The sequence below is a fragment of the Bison bison genome, unplaced genomic scaffold (genome assembly GCF_000754665.1).
Source record: "Bison bison bison isolate TAMUID 2011002044 unplaced genomic scaffold, Bison_UMD1.0 scf7180017864228, whole genome shotgun sequence".
NCBI lineage: Eukaryota > Metazoa > Chordata > Mammalia > Artiodactyla > Bovidae > Bison > Bison bison.
Window position 1 is genome coordinate 1164939 of NW_011494800.1, and position 17057 is coordinate 1181995.

General features: G+C 42.9%; 1 protein-coding gene across 3 annotated transcripts in view; it reads left to right on the plus strand.

Annotated features, from left to right (window-relative positions):
- Window positions 1–17057, plus strand: part of ANXA3 (annexin A3) — a 66334-nt gene that overhangs the window by 32170 nt on the left and 17107 nt on the right. For all 3 annotated transcript variants that reach the window (XM_010845897.1, XM_010845898.1, XM_010845899.1), the window contains 5 exons: window positions 925–1038; window positions 4985–5075; window positions 10292–10371; window positions 16082–16138; window positions 16489–16582. In XM_010845897.1, coding sequence (XP_010844199.1) covers window positions 925–1038; window positions 4985–5075; window positions 10292–10371; window positions 16082–16138; window positions 16489–16582 — 436 coding nt within the window. The remainder of the gene's footprint in view (window positions 1–924; window positions 1039–4984; window positions 5076–10291; window positions 10372–16081; window positions 16139–16488; window positions 16583–17057) is intronic.

Sequence of the window (17057 nt, forward strand, 5' to 3'; positions counted from 1 at the left end):
GTTGAGGAGGAAACCCCTCATGATGACTACAGTGGCTCCATTCCATTTGTTTTGGCAGGATCCTACCCCTACTGAGCCCCCAGGGTCACAGAAGATGTTGGTCCACACCCAGATTGTCATAGCAGTCTGGTGGGCTGGGTGAGGGAAGAGGATAGGGGAGGAGCCCCGTAATTCACACTCAGTTTTAACTGGAGGTGCCCCATTCTGCCTGTCTTCTCAGTGTCTGCCAAACACATTCGGGTTGGAGATCAAGAGCAGGAAAAATAATTATTCAGTAATACTCCTTTGGCTATTAAAAATAGAAACCATATTACTTGCCTTCAAGCAAGGGAGATGGATTGGACTTAGGTAATGTGTGAAAACACTGCCGAAAGAGGGTATCAATAAGTAAGGTTTCCCTGTTGCCACATTTCTAGTTTCCCCTGCCCTTGTTGCCAGAAAACCGCTTTGGATGCCTCCTGGTCCCACGCTCCGAGCAGAGGCAAATGACCACACACTGTCTTCCCTCATCTTCTCCCTTCGAAGCTGTTTGGCAGACACTGAGAAGCCAGGCGGAATGGAGCACCTCCCGTTAAAACTGAGTGTGAATTACGGGGCTCCTCCCCTATCCTCTTCCCTCACCCAGCCCCAGCACTGAGAACATCAAGGGCCTGGGAAATGCATTTTAATAGTTCCTATCTGTGCCCCTCACAGGACCTCCTCCACTGCCTTCCGTTCAGGAAACCATCTATAAAACAACATTTTGGAAGCAGTCATAAAATGCAGATTAATAGCCATAGAAGTATTTTCACCATGTCTCTTTATCTCCTGTGGATGTGCATGTTTTTTGTCTGAATTCATGCATTCATGTTCTTCTATTACTAGATGACTTTGGAGGAAGAGAAGTGGTTCATGATTTTCTCTTTCTCTTTCTTTTAATTTCAGGAACTGAAAGACGACTTGAAGGGTGATCTCTCTGGCCACTTCAAGCATCTCATGGTAGCCCTCGTGACCCCACCGGCAGTGTTCGATGCGAAACAGCTGAAGAAATCCATGAAGGTATGAGCTCTGCACAGGCTGTTTCTGCCTAGGATTTGATGATCAGAAAGTGTCTTTCTTCCAGTGCACACTTGAGCACGTGCCTAGTTGCTCAGTCATGTCTGACTCTTTGACCCTGTGGGCTGTAACCCGCCAGCCTCCTCTGTCCATGGGCTTCTCCAGGCAAGAATACTGGAGTGGGTTGCCGTTTCCTTCTCCAGGGATCTTCCCGACCCAGGGATTGAACCTGAGTCTCTTGTGTCACCTGCATTGGCAAGTGGGTTCTTTACCCCTGAGACACTGGGGAAGGCCTGCATCCTTGAGGTATGGGAGTCAACGTGATGGATTTGGAGATTCCATGCTCTCCAGTTGTTAGAACAACCCTGAAATGGGAAGCAGTTGTGGAACCTTAAGCCCACATGTTCCTAGCCTGAAAGGACATTGTCCAACTTTGGCTTTTTGACCTGAGGAGTCAAATTCTCTATTTTGTTGTCATTGAGAGTTAGTGGCCCCATCATTAACCCCATTGCCTAGGCCCCAAAACTAGAACTATCCTTGATCCCTCACTTCCTCTCACACTTCAAAGCTACCATTTTTTTTTTTTCCCCAGAGAAGCTCAGCTCTCTTCTTAATTAAGGCTCTTTGACTGATTGAATTAGGCCTGCTTAGAATATCTAAGATGCTCCCCCATAAGGTCGATCGATAATGGACTGTAACTGCAAAATACTTTCACAGCAACACTAGATTAATGTTTGATTGAATAACTGAGGACTGTAGCCTGGCCAGATTGACACATAAAGCTGATCATTACACCCTCTCCTCTCCTGCCCACCACCCCAATTCATTGCTGTAGCTGTACTGGCTTTCTTGCTGCTCTGCGGATGTTCTCAGCTTATTCCTATCTTGAAGTCTTTGTACATGATGTTCTTTCCATCTGGAACACTATTCTTCCAGATATTTTCTGTTAATTCACTCAGTTTAATTTTCTTAATTGCACCTATTACCATCTAAAATTATCTTGTTAATTTTTTGGTCCATTTACATATTATTTTTTCCATCCAATGAACAGGCAAACTTTGAGCATATCAGGGAACCTCATCCCTTTAGGAACCTCCTCGGGTTCTAGAGGAAAGCCTGTGATGAAATAGATGTTTGACATATGAATGAATTCCGAGAGTGAGTTTGTAAAGTCCAATTTGTTCATAAATCCAACAAGTTAGCCTAGGTACCCAGCTATCTGATTTATAATCCTGTCCACACAAATAATACATAAAAAACAAACGCAAGGAATAGAACAGTTTTAATCTTACAATATTAATACCTTGAAAAGTATAGTACAAAAGTTGGTATACAGGAGCATGTTCGAGTCTTTGAAAGTTTGCAACTTTAAAGTTTGTGTGTAGGGGACTTACTGTATTTGTTGACCTGAAGGAGGGGAAGGAAGGAGTCTAGTTCTGAGGTAAGACCATCTTCTCCTTCCCATCAGAGATAATCACTTTCTTTTCTGTGAAAGAAGTATCTGCTGCTGCTGCTGCTAAGTTTGACTCTGTGCGACCCCATAGATGGCAGCCCACCAGGCTCCACCATCCCTGGGATTCTCCAGGCAAGAATACTGGAGTGGGTTGCCATTTCCTTCTCCAATGCATGAAAGTGAAAAGTGAAAGTGAAGTCGCTCAGAAAGAAGTATAGTTACCCCACAAAGCAGATGACAAGACGTACAGGCGATATATTGGGTGAAATGCTTGCAAAGGATAAAGAAGAGACAGAGCAGGGCAGGTGGGGTGAAGCTGCTGACTACAATGCAAGTGTGACACCTGTGAAAGGAGAGGGGGAAGGAAGGAGGCTCAGACAGGAAGAGCCTCTGTCTACAGCACTGCTCTGAGGAAGCCGTGGCAGACTGATGGGGAGCCCTGAATAAGGTGTGCCCCTTGGAGGAGTCTTACGTGGGGTGGAATGGTGGCCCAGCTTTGGTTCCCCTTCCATGCTCAGTCATAGCTGAAAGCAGCCTGGAGAGACCATGATCTTGGTGTGAATTTTGTGGCAGATCCAAAGGTTGGAAGCTATCAGCCAGCTACATTCTTTGCAGCGTGTTCTCTTGAAATGAAATCTCAGCAGTGCATTTCTGTGGCTGCTACGGGGGGGACAGCTTAGCAGGTGAAATGGTGAGAATTAGGTTAGCCAACAAGGATTAGAAATGTTCCATGTAAATCCAAAGGAAGCCATCCATAGCTCAGTATCATGGCACCGTCATCGTCAGACCTTCAGCCTTGAGGTTCCACCATCTTCAGCCTGTAGATTGCACTTCTTATCTAGATGGCTGCTGAACATCCAGCCATTACACCTTTATTAAAGACAACTGAAAAGAGTCAAAGACTAAGAAGTGTTCATCTTTTCTCTTTATGGACTCCCAGAAATTGTACGTGAGGCATCACATATATTTCATGGATCAGAATTTAGTTATATAGATAAACCTAGCTCTAAGGGAAGCTGAGAAATATGGTCTTTTTTGGGTGCATGTGTGCTAAGTCGCTTCATTTGTGTCCACCTCTTTGCAACTCCATGGACTATAGCCCTCCAGGCTCCTCTGTCCATGAGATTCTCCAGGCAAGAATACTGGAGTCGGTTGCCATGCCTTCCTCCAGGGGATCTTTCCAACCCAGGGATCAAACTCACATCTCTTGTGTCTCCTGCATTGGCAGGCAGGTTCTTTACCACTGGGCCATCTGGGAAGCCACTTTATTTGGGTAGCTTTGTGCTACGTTTAAAAATGGGGATTCTGTCAACGAATTCTGATCAACGATGATAAAAGAAATATTGGATCTGCTCAATTTTGCTGTAAACCTAGAACTGCTCTAAAATGAATCAGGAGTTTGGGATTAACATATGCACACTAATGTATAAAAGATAACCAGCAAGAGCCTACTGTATAGCCCAGGGAGCTTTACTCAACATTCTGTGATAACCTATATGAGAAAAGAATCTGAAAAAGAATGTATATATGTTTATGTATAACTGAATCATTTTGCTGTACACCTGAAAGTAACATGACATTGTAATCAACTATACTTCAATAAAGTTTTAAAAAGAAGGAAAACACCCCCCCCAAAAAAAAGTCTATTTAAAAATAATAAATAATTTGAAAAGGAGATCTGTTGGGGAACCACTAGGAATCTTTGTCACAGAGGGACACAATTCAGCCTCTTTTCTTAAACTACCTTGACCTGCTTTGATCAAGTGCTAGTGTAAATGGCTTCTACAGTGTGACTCAGTGACCTCAATATAAACCAAGACTCAGGAATCACTAGCCTCTAAACCAGCTGGGCTCATGGTCCCATACAATATGGAGGATTTAAAAACCTCCCCAATGAAGAGGATGATGCCTGCTGACCAACGCGGTGCATTGGCACAAGGATGAACTCATTCAAAAGAATTGCAGAGCCCTCTCTAAATACAATGACACATTTGAATGCTCACTTCCGATCCTGAGTGATGTAAGCTTTCCCTTTATATACTCTTTCCTCCTGGAATTAGTCAATGAATTTTTACACTACAGCAGGACATTTTCTTTAAAATTTTAATGTCAGTTAACTTTAGATGATTCCTGTTATTTTAATACTAAAATATACAGAAAATTTAAATACTGGTTTAGAGAAAGTGACTGACTAAAAATGATTCTTTTCTTCCATGTAAAACAAGATATTAAGATGGAAGTGCATAAAGCTGAGTTTTTAAAGTGTTCTAAAAATAGTTTTCCATGAGACTTCCCTGGTGATTCAGTGGTTAAAAATCTGTCTTCCAGTGCGAGGGAGATGGGTTTGATCCCTGGTCCAGGAACTAAGATCCCACATGCTGTGGGGCAACTAAGCTGGTTTATCACAACTGGAGATCCTGAATGCCACAACTAAGACCCAGTGCAGTCAAATAAATAAGTATTTTTTTAAAAAATAGTTTTCCTTTTTCTTTCTAGGGCATGGGGACAAATGAGGATGCACTGATCGAAATTCTAACCACTAGGACGAGCAAGCAAATGCAGGAGATCGGCCATGCCTACTATACAGGTGATCTTGTTTTCTGCTTATACCTTTACCGCTGTTCACACCTATATGAGCCAATGCTCTTTTCCCCCAGAAACCCACCAAGCTCTTCTTCATGAGGATTTTTGAGAAGGCAAGAGTATAAACAGGAGGACACATTCTAAAATGGGCTAAGGACTGTGGATTTTTCAGAGAACATTTTAATATGATCTGAGCTAGAAACTGCTATATAGCAATGGCATTAATGCTTTGCATGTAAACTTTACAACTCTAGTGGATTTTGCTCTCAGCAATTACCGCTTAATTGAATCAACCATTTTCATCAATGGAGGAGACTCAAATCATTGTATATTCATATGACATGCTAAAAACACTGGGCTTAGCCCCATGATTTTTGGTGTGGGAAATTGTGTGTGTGTGTGCGCTCAGTCATGTCTAACTCTTGGTGATCCCATGGACTGTAGCCTGCCAGACTCCTCTGCCCATGGAACTTCAGGCAAGAATGCTGGAGTGGGTTGCCATTTCCTACTCCAGGGCACCATCAAGACTGGTGGCGTGAAGGACGTACTGGGAAAAGTCTGGGAGGGTCCCAAACACAGCGCTTTCAGTTCTGCAAGATGCATCCCGCTCCCAGCACAGTGATGTATCCATTTAACTGCCAACCAGGGAGGTTCACTTGGTCTTTGGTGTCTGGGGTTTTCAGTGGAGTTTTATTACACATACCTGATTTTTTTTTTTTTTAGAAACTAAGCAACAGAACATTTTACTTACTTATTTTTGGCTGCACTGGGTCTTCATTGCTGCTCGCAGGCTTTCTCTGGTTGCAGCAATCGGGGGCTACTCTTGGTTGTGCTGCATGGGCTTCTCACTGCAGTGGCTTCTCTTGTTGCAGAGCATGGACTCTAGAGCGTGCAGGCTTCAGTAGTTCTGGCACATAGGCTTAGGTGCCCCATGGCATGTGCGATCTTCCCAGACTGGGGATCGAACTCATACCCCCTGCATTTCATTGCACATGGATTCTTACCCACTGGACCACCAAGGAAGTCCTACCCAGGCATGACTGACTGACTCCATCACAGCCATGTGACTGAACTCCATCTCTAGTCCCCTCCTGCCCACTAGAGGTCAGGCTGATATCACATGGTTCAAAGCCTTAACCCTTTAGTCACCAAGTTGATCTTCTGGTGTGACCCAGCGCCATCTGGAGTCATCTTGTTAGCATAAACTCAGCTGTGGTTCAAGGCTCTATGAATAACAATGATATTCCTATTGGGGAAACTCTGATTGTTAAGAGGTTAGCTGCAAAAATCAAGGGACAATGACCAACCCAATTCTTATCAAACAGCAGCTCCCTGTCACCCCCTCCAAGTACCTTAAGGGAGCCATGGTTTCTATGGTTTTGTATCATGGGAGGTTTTGCAGTGGAAGAGAGCAAAAGGAGGGATATACCAGTCCCCAGGTGGGTGTTAGAGTTTACTTTGAGAGTTTCTCATTAAAATGTAGATCCCTCAATGACAGGTGACTATTTTATTGTTAATGTGCTAATCAGAAAACCAGAAACACACAAGGTGCTTAACAGAGAGAATTTTAATATCAAGAATTGTTTAAGCACCTTCTGGAAAACTGAAAAAGTGGAACAGAAACACAGGGGTAGCTCAGAAGTGTAACCCTCAAGGCCGAGACAAGATTATGGTTTTTAGAAACTAGATCAGAGGAGGGTGCTGGTACTTTCTGGGGTTGGTACTGGGTTGGCCAGAAGTTTGTTCTGGTTTTTCTGTAATATTTTATGGGAAAACCCAAACAAACTTTTTGGCCAACCCAATGCTTCAGGGGTTCAGAGGAGAGGCCTCAGGAATTGCAGTTCAGATTTCCGTGGAGGGGAAGGGGGCTGCATCTCGCTAGGGCTAGTACCTCCAGGGGCATGTAAACAGGGGACTTGTTCTAGGAGCCTGGAGCCAACTGCTGCTGTCTGGGTGAATCTCTTCACCGGGTTGACACTGTCCTTCCTTCCTCCTCCTGCCTTCCATCTAATCTCCCTCTACTCCCCTCATTGGTGCAACCCGAGAGGGAGGTGGTGTGGGGGGACCAATGAGAAATATCATTTGTCGAGTCCCACCCCTAGCTCCACGAGTCAAGGAGAAGAGGGGCAAATTTGGGGTAGATGAGACCGTTGCTCAAAAATAGGCATAGATGGGTACATGGTGGGTGTTTAATGTCTTTGATTACCTCAGTTCAACAAGATGTACTTGTAAAAAATCACCAGACCCCGGGGCTGTATCCCAAGATGCTGTGTTGCTTTTTGGTATCTGTTAGAAGAGTTACCACTCCATGAGTTGACTGACCCCAAAATTCTCCCTCAATTTCAGCATTTATTTATGTACAAACAGCCCAGCGGTGTAATCTCTATGAAGGGGGAATTTTTGTCTCTTTTGCTCTATGTTTTATCTCCAGTGCTCAGAATATTTATTGAATGGATATCCTTAAGATTGAGATAGGGGACCTCAAGAGCCAAGTGAATGGGACTATTGTTTTGCAAATATGACAAGTGATCCTTGTTCAGAGTTACCAGATGCCCCGGTATCTGTGTGAATTAAGCTCTCTAAAGCTAGAAAGAATTGAGCTACATTTAGGTTCCCTTGCTAAGTAGGGATTCATGATACACAAGAATTGAAAGAAGGAAATAGTAAAAGAAGGAAGAGAGCTAGAGCCAGTGGTCTCAATCACGTAGAGCCAAGCTGGTACAGAACACAGAACTTTCCTAGGGACTTAGGCTTCCAGTCACCCCCTTTGCGTCAGGCATCCATGGCTCCCCTGCACATCTCCATCCGAGCAACTCTTTCCCCTCCTTCTCTGCCTCTACTGTTCTTGAAGAGACCAAGTAACATCTCTTCACTCACCACATGGTATGTGTCTCCTCAAGGCTTGCATTTGCTCACGGTTTCTGATTTTTTCTTGGCTTCAGTTTTATGCTTTATTTCTAGGAGTCTTTCTACTTCATTGTTACTCTTTTTAAAAACTTCTATACGGCTCAATCTGTAACAGAGAAGATTCAGTGAGCTCAGAAAGGTGCTTTCTTTTGGGCAGAGTTCTCCCACAAGGTCACCTGGTAGGCTGCTGGCTACCTCTAGTCAGAGGCCAACCCTGTTGCAGTCAGCTGTAGTGAGAGCGATGGTGTCATATAATGTGAAACAGTGACCTATGCATTAGAAATCCATCAGACGATTTGTCAACATGGCATGAACTGTCAACATGGCCCTCATAAGGGGACCAGGTATATGGAGTAGCTTGTACAGTACAACGATACAATAGCACTTCAATGAATAGAGATCTAAATTCTGAACTCTTCCCAATATTTTGAAGTCAATGGTGCATGAGAGAACACTGAATCAGGAATCAAGAGCTCTAACTTCTGCATTATTAAGACAGTGTATTTGTTTTTCTGTACCCTACTGTGCCCCAAAATGCATAAAGTAGTTTTCAACTTTCATTGAAAAAATTTTCATATTTTTAGTCTAATTTCCTGCAAAAAACACCTGGAGTAAAAAGGAGGTGTGGGAGATTGCATGAGACCCATCTAGATAATTCTAATATTATAAAATACTTCTCCAAATTCTAACAAATCAGAGCATCATCCTTAGGCTTGATATTTTTAAATTAAAAATTTTTTTCCAAGAGTGAAGGATAGATGTAACAATAACATATGAGTGTCAGGGAAAATGATGCCTACTAAATGTTAATATTACTTAGATAAATAATCTGTATTTATAGTGGATTTTGTTTACTTGAATTGCTCTGGAAAATTATAGATTTCATAAAAGAGACTTACTAAAATCATACTGAAAAAATTTTTGTCTCAACACAGTTCTTAAGATTAGATGATCTCAAATCATTTTCTTTTTTTAAATTTGTTTTTGGCTCTGCTGGGTCTTTGCTGCTGCACTCGGGCTTTCGCTAGTGGCAGGGCATGGGCTTCTCATTGCAGTGACTTCACTTGTTGCAGCTCATGGGCTGTAGATTGTGGGGTCAGTGGCTGCAGCACCCTGCAACTTAATTGCCCCTCGGCATGTAGGATCTTTCTGGACCATGAATCAAACCCGTGTCCCCTGCAGTGGCGGGTGGATTCTTAACCACTGGGCCACCAGGGAAGTCCTCATATCACTTTCTATAGTTGTCCTTTACTGATTTAAAAGGACAAGTATTCATATGACTGATTTATAGAGTCCTTGAGAATGCGGCAGGCAGTTCAGATGGCCCCATGGTGTCAGCTGCATCCAGGTGTACAGGTGGCTCCAAGGGAAATACTACTCCGTGGATGGAACAGAACAGAGTTTTGAGATGCATCGAACACTGCACATCACAGGCTATGTAAAAGGGGCTATTAACATATGTGAACACACAGTTGGCATTTGTTACGTAAAAACAGTATGTTTTAGGGTAGCTTTCTTACTTTTGAGAGCTATCAAATAAAGCAACCTAGCTGTATGCATTAAGATTAGAGATAGGTTCAATACAGCAAAAATAACAGTGGCTTAAGTAACATGAACATTTATTTCTTTCATATATAGAAGTGTGGACATAAGCAATTCTAGGACTGGTGTGATAGCTCCTCAGAACTTTCAGGAACCCAGACCCCTTCCTGCTTATTTTTATGCCATCACTCAGATGTGGGTCTTCACAGACCAAGATGGCTGCCTGAGCTCCAGCAATCAATCTACACACCAAGGAGTAGGATGGAGGAAGGCACGAAGATGGACATGAGCCATCACTAAGGAGATCTCCCAGCAGTGTCCTAAAGGTCTGCCTACATTTCATGCCAAGAGGAGAGCTGAGAATGTGGTCTAGAAGCTCTGTGTACTATGTCTTGCTTAAGGCCAGGTTTCTATTCCTATGGAAGAAAGATGTAATAGAAATTGGAAATCAAACGAATAGCTTAGCCACCGTAGCTTTCTCACTATACATTTCTTAGTACCGTAGTCTGATGAAATGAACCATGATTTGATCCAGAATGGCAGCCTTTTATTTTTTTCTGTTCTGTGGTACTACCACACCACACACTATTGTAATAGTTATAAGAAGAATTTATCTGTTGCAGAAGAGCATTAAAAGATTAAGAAGAGAAGCAGTAGCAAGATTTATTTTATCAGGTACTCATTCCTTGCCAATGTTGACATTTAAGCTTTTCTGTTTTAAAATGATATTTTAGCTTATCAAGGCTTAGTTTCATTCTTATCTGGTTTCAGCGTACAAGAAGAGTCTTGGAGATGAGATTAGTTCTGAAACATCTGGTGATTTCCGGAAAGCTCTGTTGATTTTGGCAAATGTAAGTTTTTATTTTTCATTTTTCATTTTCCCCAATAAGATGCATGCTCAATAATGATTTTTAGGAAGTTTTCAAACAACCAAACTGAGACAGTGAGATTGCAATTTTCCTTATAAAATGATTTGTTCATTTTACATTTGCATCACCACCATGCAGCATAATATTTAACTACCATCATAAAAGTATAACAAAATGAGTAGCCAAAAAATATTGTTTTGATCAGTATATGGATTAAATGTATTTTGATCAGGGTTTGTAATACATTAGAAAATATTCTGTAAGTTCATCTGGGTTTCCCTGGTGACTCAGATAGTAAAGAATCCGCCTGCAATATGGGAGACCTAGGTTCAATTCCTGAGTCAGGAAGATCCCCTGGAGGAGGGGATGGGAACCCACTCCAGTATTCTTGCCTGGAGAATCCTGTGGACAGAGGAGTAAGGCAGGCTACAGTCCATGGGGTCTTGAAGAGTTGGACACAACTGAGCAACTAAACACACACACACAAGTTCATCTAGAAGAAAAATCATTTATTTCCATTGTAAGTGTCTCCATTTTTAAGAACATGCTGATTTTCTTCTGAACTCCAAAGAATATATAACTTTTGGTAGCATTTAAATTAAGTGGGAAGCATAATTGAGAATTACCTTCGGAGAAGTTGTATATCAGTCTCAGGACTTAAAAAGTGACTTTCTGCAACTTCATCCTTGCCCTCTGTGGAGGAGCCGATAAACCATTCATCACCATATGACCAAAATGTGGCCACACCTTGCTGTCTCTTTTAGGATGCTCATGGCTTTATGAAAAAGGTGGTAAGGTCAAGCACAATAAAGGGCAGAAATGGTAGGGGCCTGACAGAAGCAGAAGATATTAAGAAGAGGTGGCAAGAATACACAGAAGAATTACACAAAAAAGGTCTTCATGACCCAGAAAACCATGATGGTGTGATCACTCACCTAGAGCCAGACATCTTGGAATGTGAAGTCAAGTGGGCCCTAGGAGGCATCACTACGAACAAAGCTAGTGGAGGTGATGGAATTCCAGTTGAGCTATTTCAAGTCTGAATATGATGCTGTGAAAGTGCTGCACTCCATATGCCAGCAAATTTGGAAAACTCAGCAGTGGCCACAGGACTGGAAAAGGTCAGTTTTCATTCAAGTCTCAAAGAAAGGCAATGCCAAAGAATGTTCAAAGTACCGCACAATTGCACTCATCTCACACGTTAGTAATGCAATGCTCAAAAGTCTCCAAGCCAGGCTTCAACAGTGCGTGAACTGAGAACTTTCAGATGTTCAAGCTGATTTTAGAGAAGTCAGAGGAACCAGAGACCAAATTGCCAGCATCCATTGGATCATGGAAAAAGCAAGAGAGTTCCAGAAAAATATCTACTTCTGCTTTGTTGACTATGCCAAAGCCTTTGACTGTGTGGATCATAACAAACTGTGGAAAATTCTTCAAGTGATGGGAATACCAGACTACCTTACCTGCCTCCTGAGAAATCTGTATGCAGGTCAAGAAGCAACAGTTAGAACTGAACATGGAACAACAGACTGGTTCCAAATAGGAAAAGGGGTACGTCAAGGCTGTATATTGTCACCCTGTTTATTTAACTTATATGCGGAGCACATCATGGGAAATGCCAGGCTGGATGAAGCACAAGCTGGAATCAAGATTGCCGGGAGAAATATCAATAACCTCAGATATGCAGATGACACCACCCTTATGGCAGAAAGTGAAGAGGAACTAAGAGCCTCTTGATGAAAGTGAAAGAGGAGAGTGAAAAAGTTGGCTTAAAGTCAACATTCAGAAAACTAAGATCATGGCATCTGGTCCCATCACTTCATGGCAAATAGATGGGGAAGCAATGGAAACAGTGAGAGACTTTATTTTCTTGGGCTCCAAAATCACTGCAGATGGTGACCGCAGCCATGAAATTGAAAGACGCTTGCTCCTTGGAAGTAAAGCTTTGACAAACCAAACAGCATATTAAAAAGCAGAGATATTATTTTGTCGACAAAGGTCTGTCTAGTCAAAATTATGGTTTTTCCAGTAGTCATGTATAGATGTGAGAATTGGACTATAAAGAAAGCTGAGTGCAGAAGAATTGATGCTTTTGAACTGTGGTGTTGGAGAAGACTCCTGAGAGTCCCTTGGACTGCAAGGAGATCCAACCAGTCCATCCTAAAGAAAATCAGTCCTGAATATTCATTGGAAGGACTGATGCTAAAGCTGAAACTCCAATACTTTGGCCACCTGATGCGAAGAACGGACTCATTGTTAAAAGACCCTGATGCAGGGAAAGATTGAAGGTGGGAGGAGAAGGGGATGACAGAGGCTGAGATGGTTGGATGGCATCACTGACTCAATGGACATGCGTTTGAGTAAGCTCCCGGAGTTGGTGGTGGACAGGGAAGCCTTGCATGCTGCAGTCCATGGGGTTGCAAAGAGTGGGACATGACTGAGGGACTGAACTGAACTGAACTGAAGGTCAGGGATGAGATACAGTCATAGATGTGTGTAAGAGAGGCTTCTCAGGTGGCGCTAGTGGTAAAGAACCCTCCTGCCAATGCAGGAGACGTAGGAGATGCAGGTTTGATCCCTGGCTTGGGAAGATCCCCTGGAGGAGGAGATGGCAACCCACTCCTGTATTCTTGCCTGGAAAATCCCTTGGACAGAGACGGTTGGCTGGCTATAGCCCATAGGGGCCCAAAGAGTTGGACACAGCTGAAGCAATTTAGCGTGCATGCATTCACATGTGCAAGAGAGGAAATGACTTAAGCCCTATCTCAACAGCCTCTTTCAGCTGATTTACACACCCCTTAATGTGTAGGAAAATCCCGATCACTGTCCCAGCCTGAGGGTCGAGGCAACACTTGTCATCATGCCACTAGGGAACAATTTATCCTCATTATGAAGTTTGAATCTATAAATCCAAGTTGATGAGACATCGTTACAAACATATAGTCCCACAGGTCAGTATTCATAAGTGTACATCTACTTGTGTGTGTGGTGAGCACACACGCCCACAGGAGGCAGTGGAGAGCAGGGCTCCTAGACAGGGTTTCAGAATCAGGCCTGGACCTTCCTACTCCTCTGCTGCCTACCAGCTCTATGTACTTAGACAAGTTACTTTAACTCAAGCCTTAAAGCCTTCATTTCACATCTGTAAAATTAAAATAATAGTATTACCAACCACAGAGGCTGCTGTGAAAATACAGAGAGAGAGAAAGTATAAATAACAGCAGAGAAAATCATTGATACGTGGTGGTGGCAGCTTATTGGAATTAATGCTAACGATCATCAACACTTTTATTATTGGAACAGAGTGAATGATGAAAGGAAAATAAGAAAGCAGCAAACCAGAGAAGGCTAGTTGGAGCAAAGTAGCAGCAGCACTGGAAGCAACAGAGAAAAGAAATCATGCAAAAGTCAGGCAGACATACAAAGACCTAATATTTGTAAATAGGCATAAATATATTCTGTAAAATTTTTGTTTATTATTTATTTATACTGAAGCATAATTGCTGAATTGATGCTTTTGAACTGTGGTGTTGGAGACGACTCTTGAGAGTCACTTGGACTGCAAGGAGATCCAACCAGTCAATGCTAAAGGAAATCAGTCCTGAATATTCGTTGGAAGGACTGATGCTGAAGCTGAAACTCCAGTACTTTGGCTACCTGATGTGAAGAACTGACTCGTTGGAAAAATTCTCATGCTGGGCAAGATTGAAGGCAAGAGGAGAAGGGGACGACAGAGGATAAAATGATCGAATGGCATCACCAACTCGATGGACATGAGTTTGAGCAAGCTCTGGGAGTTGGTGATGGACAGGGTGGCCTGGCGTGCTGCAGTCCATGGTGTCACAAAGAGTGGGACATGACTGAGCGACTGAACTGACTGAACTCCATTTATAGTTATCATAAAATATTGAACTTTATTTCCTGTGTTATGCAGTGTATCCTTATAGCTTATTTTATACCTAATAATTTATATCTCTTATTCCCCTGACCCTATAATTCCCCTGCTCGCTTCCCTTTCCCCATTGGTAGCCACTGCTACTGCTATTGCTAAGTCACTTCAGTCGTGTCCGACTCTGTGCGACCCCATAGACGGCAGCCCACCAGGCTTCCCCGTCCCTGGGATTCTCCAGGCAAGAACACTGGAGTGGGTTGCCATTTCCTTCTCCAATGCATGAAAGTGAAAGTGAAGTCACTCAGTCATGTGCAACTCTTAGCGATGCCATGGACTGCAGCCCACCAGGCTCCTCTGTCCATGGGATTTTCCAGGCAAGAGTACTGGAGTGGGGTGCCATTGCCTTCTCCAATTGGTAGCCACTAGTTTAGAACAAATGCATTTTTTAAAGTATTATAGCCAAAAGTTTCATTCATCTGTAATTTGCAAAATAATTCAGGCAATCCTCTTTCCTTGTCCATCTTCCATCTTCTATAACATCCTGAATTATTTATGTGCAAGCACACACACTTAGCCACAGAGCCTTTAACAGTAGAGTTAGTGGGGAATCTTTGAGTTTTGGGTCTATTTTAATAGACTTTATTTTTAGAGCCATTTTAGATCTCCAGAAAAATGCAGCAGAAGCTACAGAAACCTCCCACATGCCCCTCCTCCTCGCACACATCTTGCGTTAGCGTGGTACATTGGTTATAGGTGATGAATGAATTAAATGATAAATGAATTAGACGATGATTACATGATGAATGAATGAACTGACACATTATTAACTACAGTCTGTACTTTACGTTAGGATTCACTCTTTGCGTTACTCGTCCTATGGGTTTGGACAAATGTTTAATGCCTTGCATCCACCATTACAGAATCATATGGAATAGTTTTACTGCCCTAAAAATCTTCTGTGCTTCAGCCATTCATCCCTCTCTTTCTCTCTCTGAACCTCTGGTAACCAGTGATCTTTTTATCTCTATAGTTTTGCCTTTTCCAGATGGTCCTATAGTTGAAATAATACAGTGTATAGGCTTTTCAGACTGCATCCTTTCATGGCTTAATAACTCATTTCCTTTTTTTTTTTTTTCCATCACTGAGTGCTGTTTCACTGTGGGCTTCCCAGGTGGCTCAGTGGTAAAGAATTCACCTACCAATGCAGGAGACCTGTGTTCAATCCCTGGGTCGGAAAGATCCCCCGGATAAGGAAATGGCAAGCCAATCCAGTATTCTTGCCTGGGAAATCACACAGACAGAGGAGTCTGGTGGGCTACAGTCCAAGGGGTCACAAAGAGTTGGACAGGACAGAGAGAGAGAGATGTTGAGCATCTTTTCATGCACTTTCTCGCCATCTATGTGTCTGATATCTATTCAGATACTTTGCCCATTTTTAATTGGGTTGTTTGTTCTCTTTTTGTCGAGTTTTAAGAGCTTCTATGTATTTTAGATACAAGTCCTGTATCAGATATGTGTTTGCATACATTTTCTCCCAAGGTGTGGCTTGTCTTATGATTCCCTGAAGACCTTGAGTTTCCAGAAAAGGAAACTCGTGCTCAGAAGACTGTAAGGATTTGCTGCAGATTTCACGGCTAGTCAGCGGCAGGGCCAGAAAGAAAGCTGTGAATGCTCAATTCCTTTGGGCCGTGTGGTCCTCACTGGAAGAAACAGCTCTAAGAGGCCCTGCAGGTTCAAATGCCAAATGATGGAATATTTATCTTTAAAAAGACTGCCTTCAATTTTATCTTCTCTGATTAGGGCAGAAGAGATGAGAGTCTAAAAGTGGATGAGCAGCTGGCCAGAAAGGATGCTCAGGTCAGTAACAGAGCAGAGAAAACATCTCCTTGAACTCTCCTCCCTCCTGACTGCCTTCTAATATCTCCGGCATCAGTTAGGGCCATGCTCTCTTCTTTTCTGTCTGAAGGAGAAGCCTGAAGCCCAGCGATACCTTAGCTCCATCTTTCTGCCTTCCCCAGTGCTGGTTATTATTCCCCTGGCTTCTGCAACTTCAACTGCCAGGTTTTTCTGCTAGAAGTGAGAGACACGGCTTATCGAAAACCTCAGTGACCTATAAAATAAACTTAGCCCTCTTCTCATCCCACCTCCTCAAAAAGAGGCAGAGTTGGGTCCGTACTAGCATTTACGTCTTCTCTCTTGTCCAACAGATTCTCTATAATGCTGGTGAAAAGAGATGGGGCACGGATGAAGATGCCTTCACCGACATCCTGTGTCTAAGGAGCTTTCCTCAATTGAAACTGAGTATGGACTCACGTTACAATCTTTTTTTTTTTTTCTCTGCATTGTGGTGTTTTTGCAAGTACTTCAGGGTTTAATATGCATAATTCTGGAAAATGAAGTTAAAAATGGTGAAGGCGGTCCCATTTTTATGTACAGACATTTCAGGAAACAACCGGGGAAAGCTGTGCTCCAACTCAAGGGAGAATCAACAGTACTCGGGTTTTATCCTCGGAGCTGAGTAGATTACCTATGTGTGTTTAGTCACTCAGTCATGTCCAACTCTTTGCAACCCCATGGACTGTAGCCCTACAGGTTCTTCTGTCCATCAGATTTTCCAGGCAAGAATACTGGAGTGGGTTGCCATTTCCTCCTTCAAAGGGATCCTCCTGATCCAGGGATCAAAGCCACATTTCCTGTGTTTCCTGCATTGCAGGCAGATTCTTTATCCCCTAGTGTTGTTGTTCAGTCACTCAGTTGTGTCCAACTCTTTGCAACT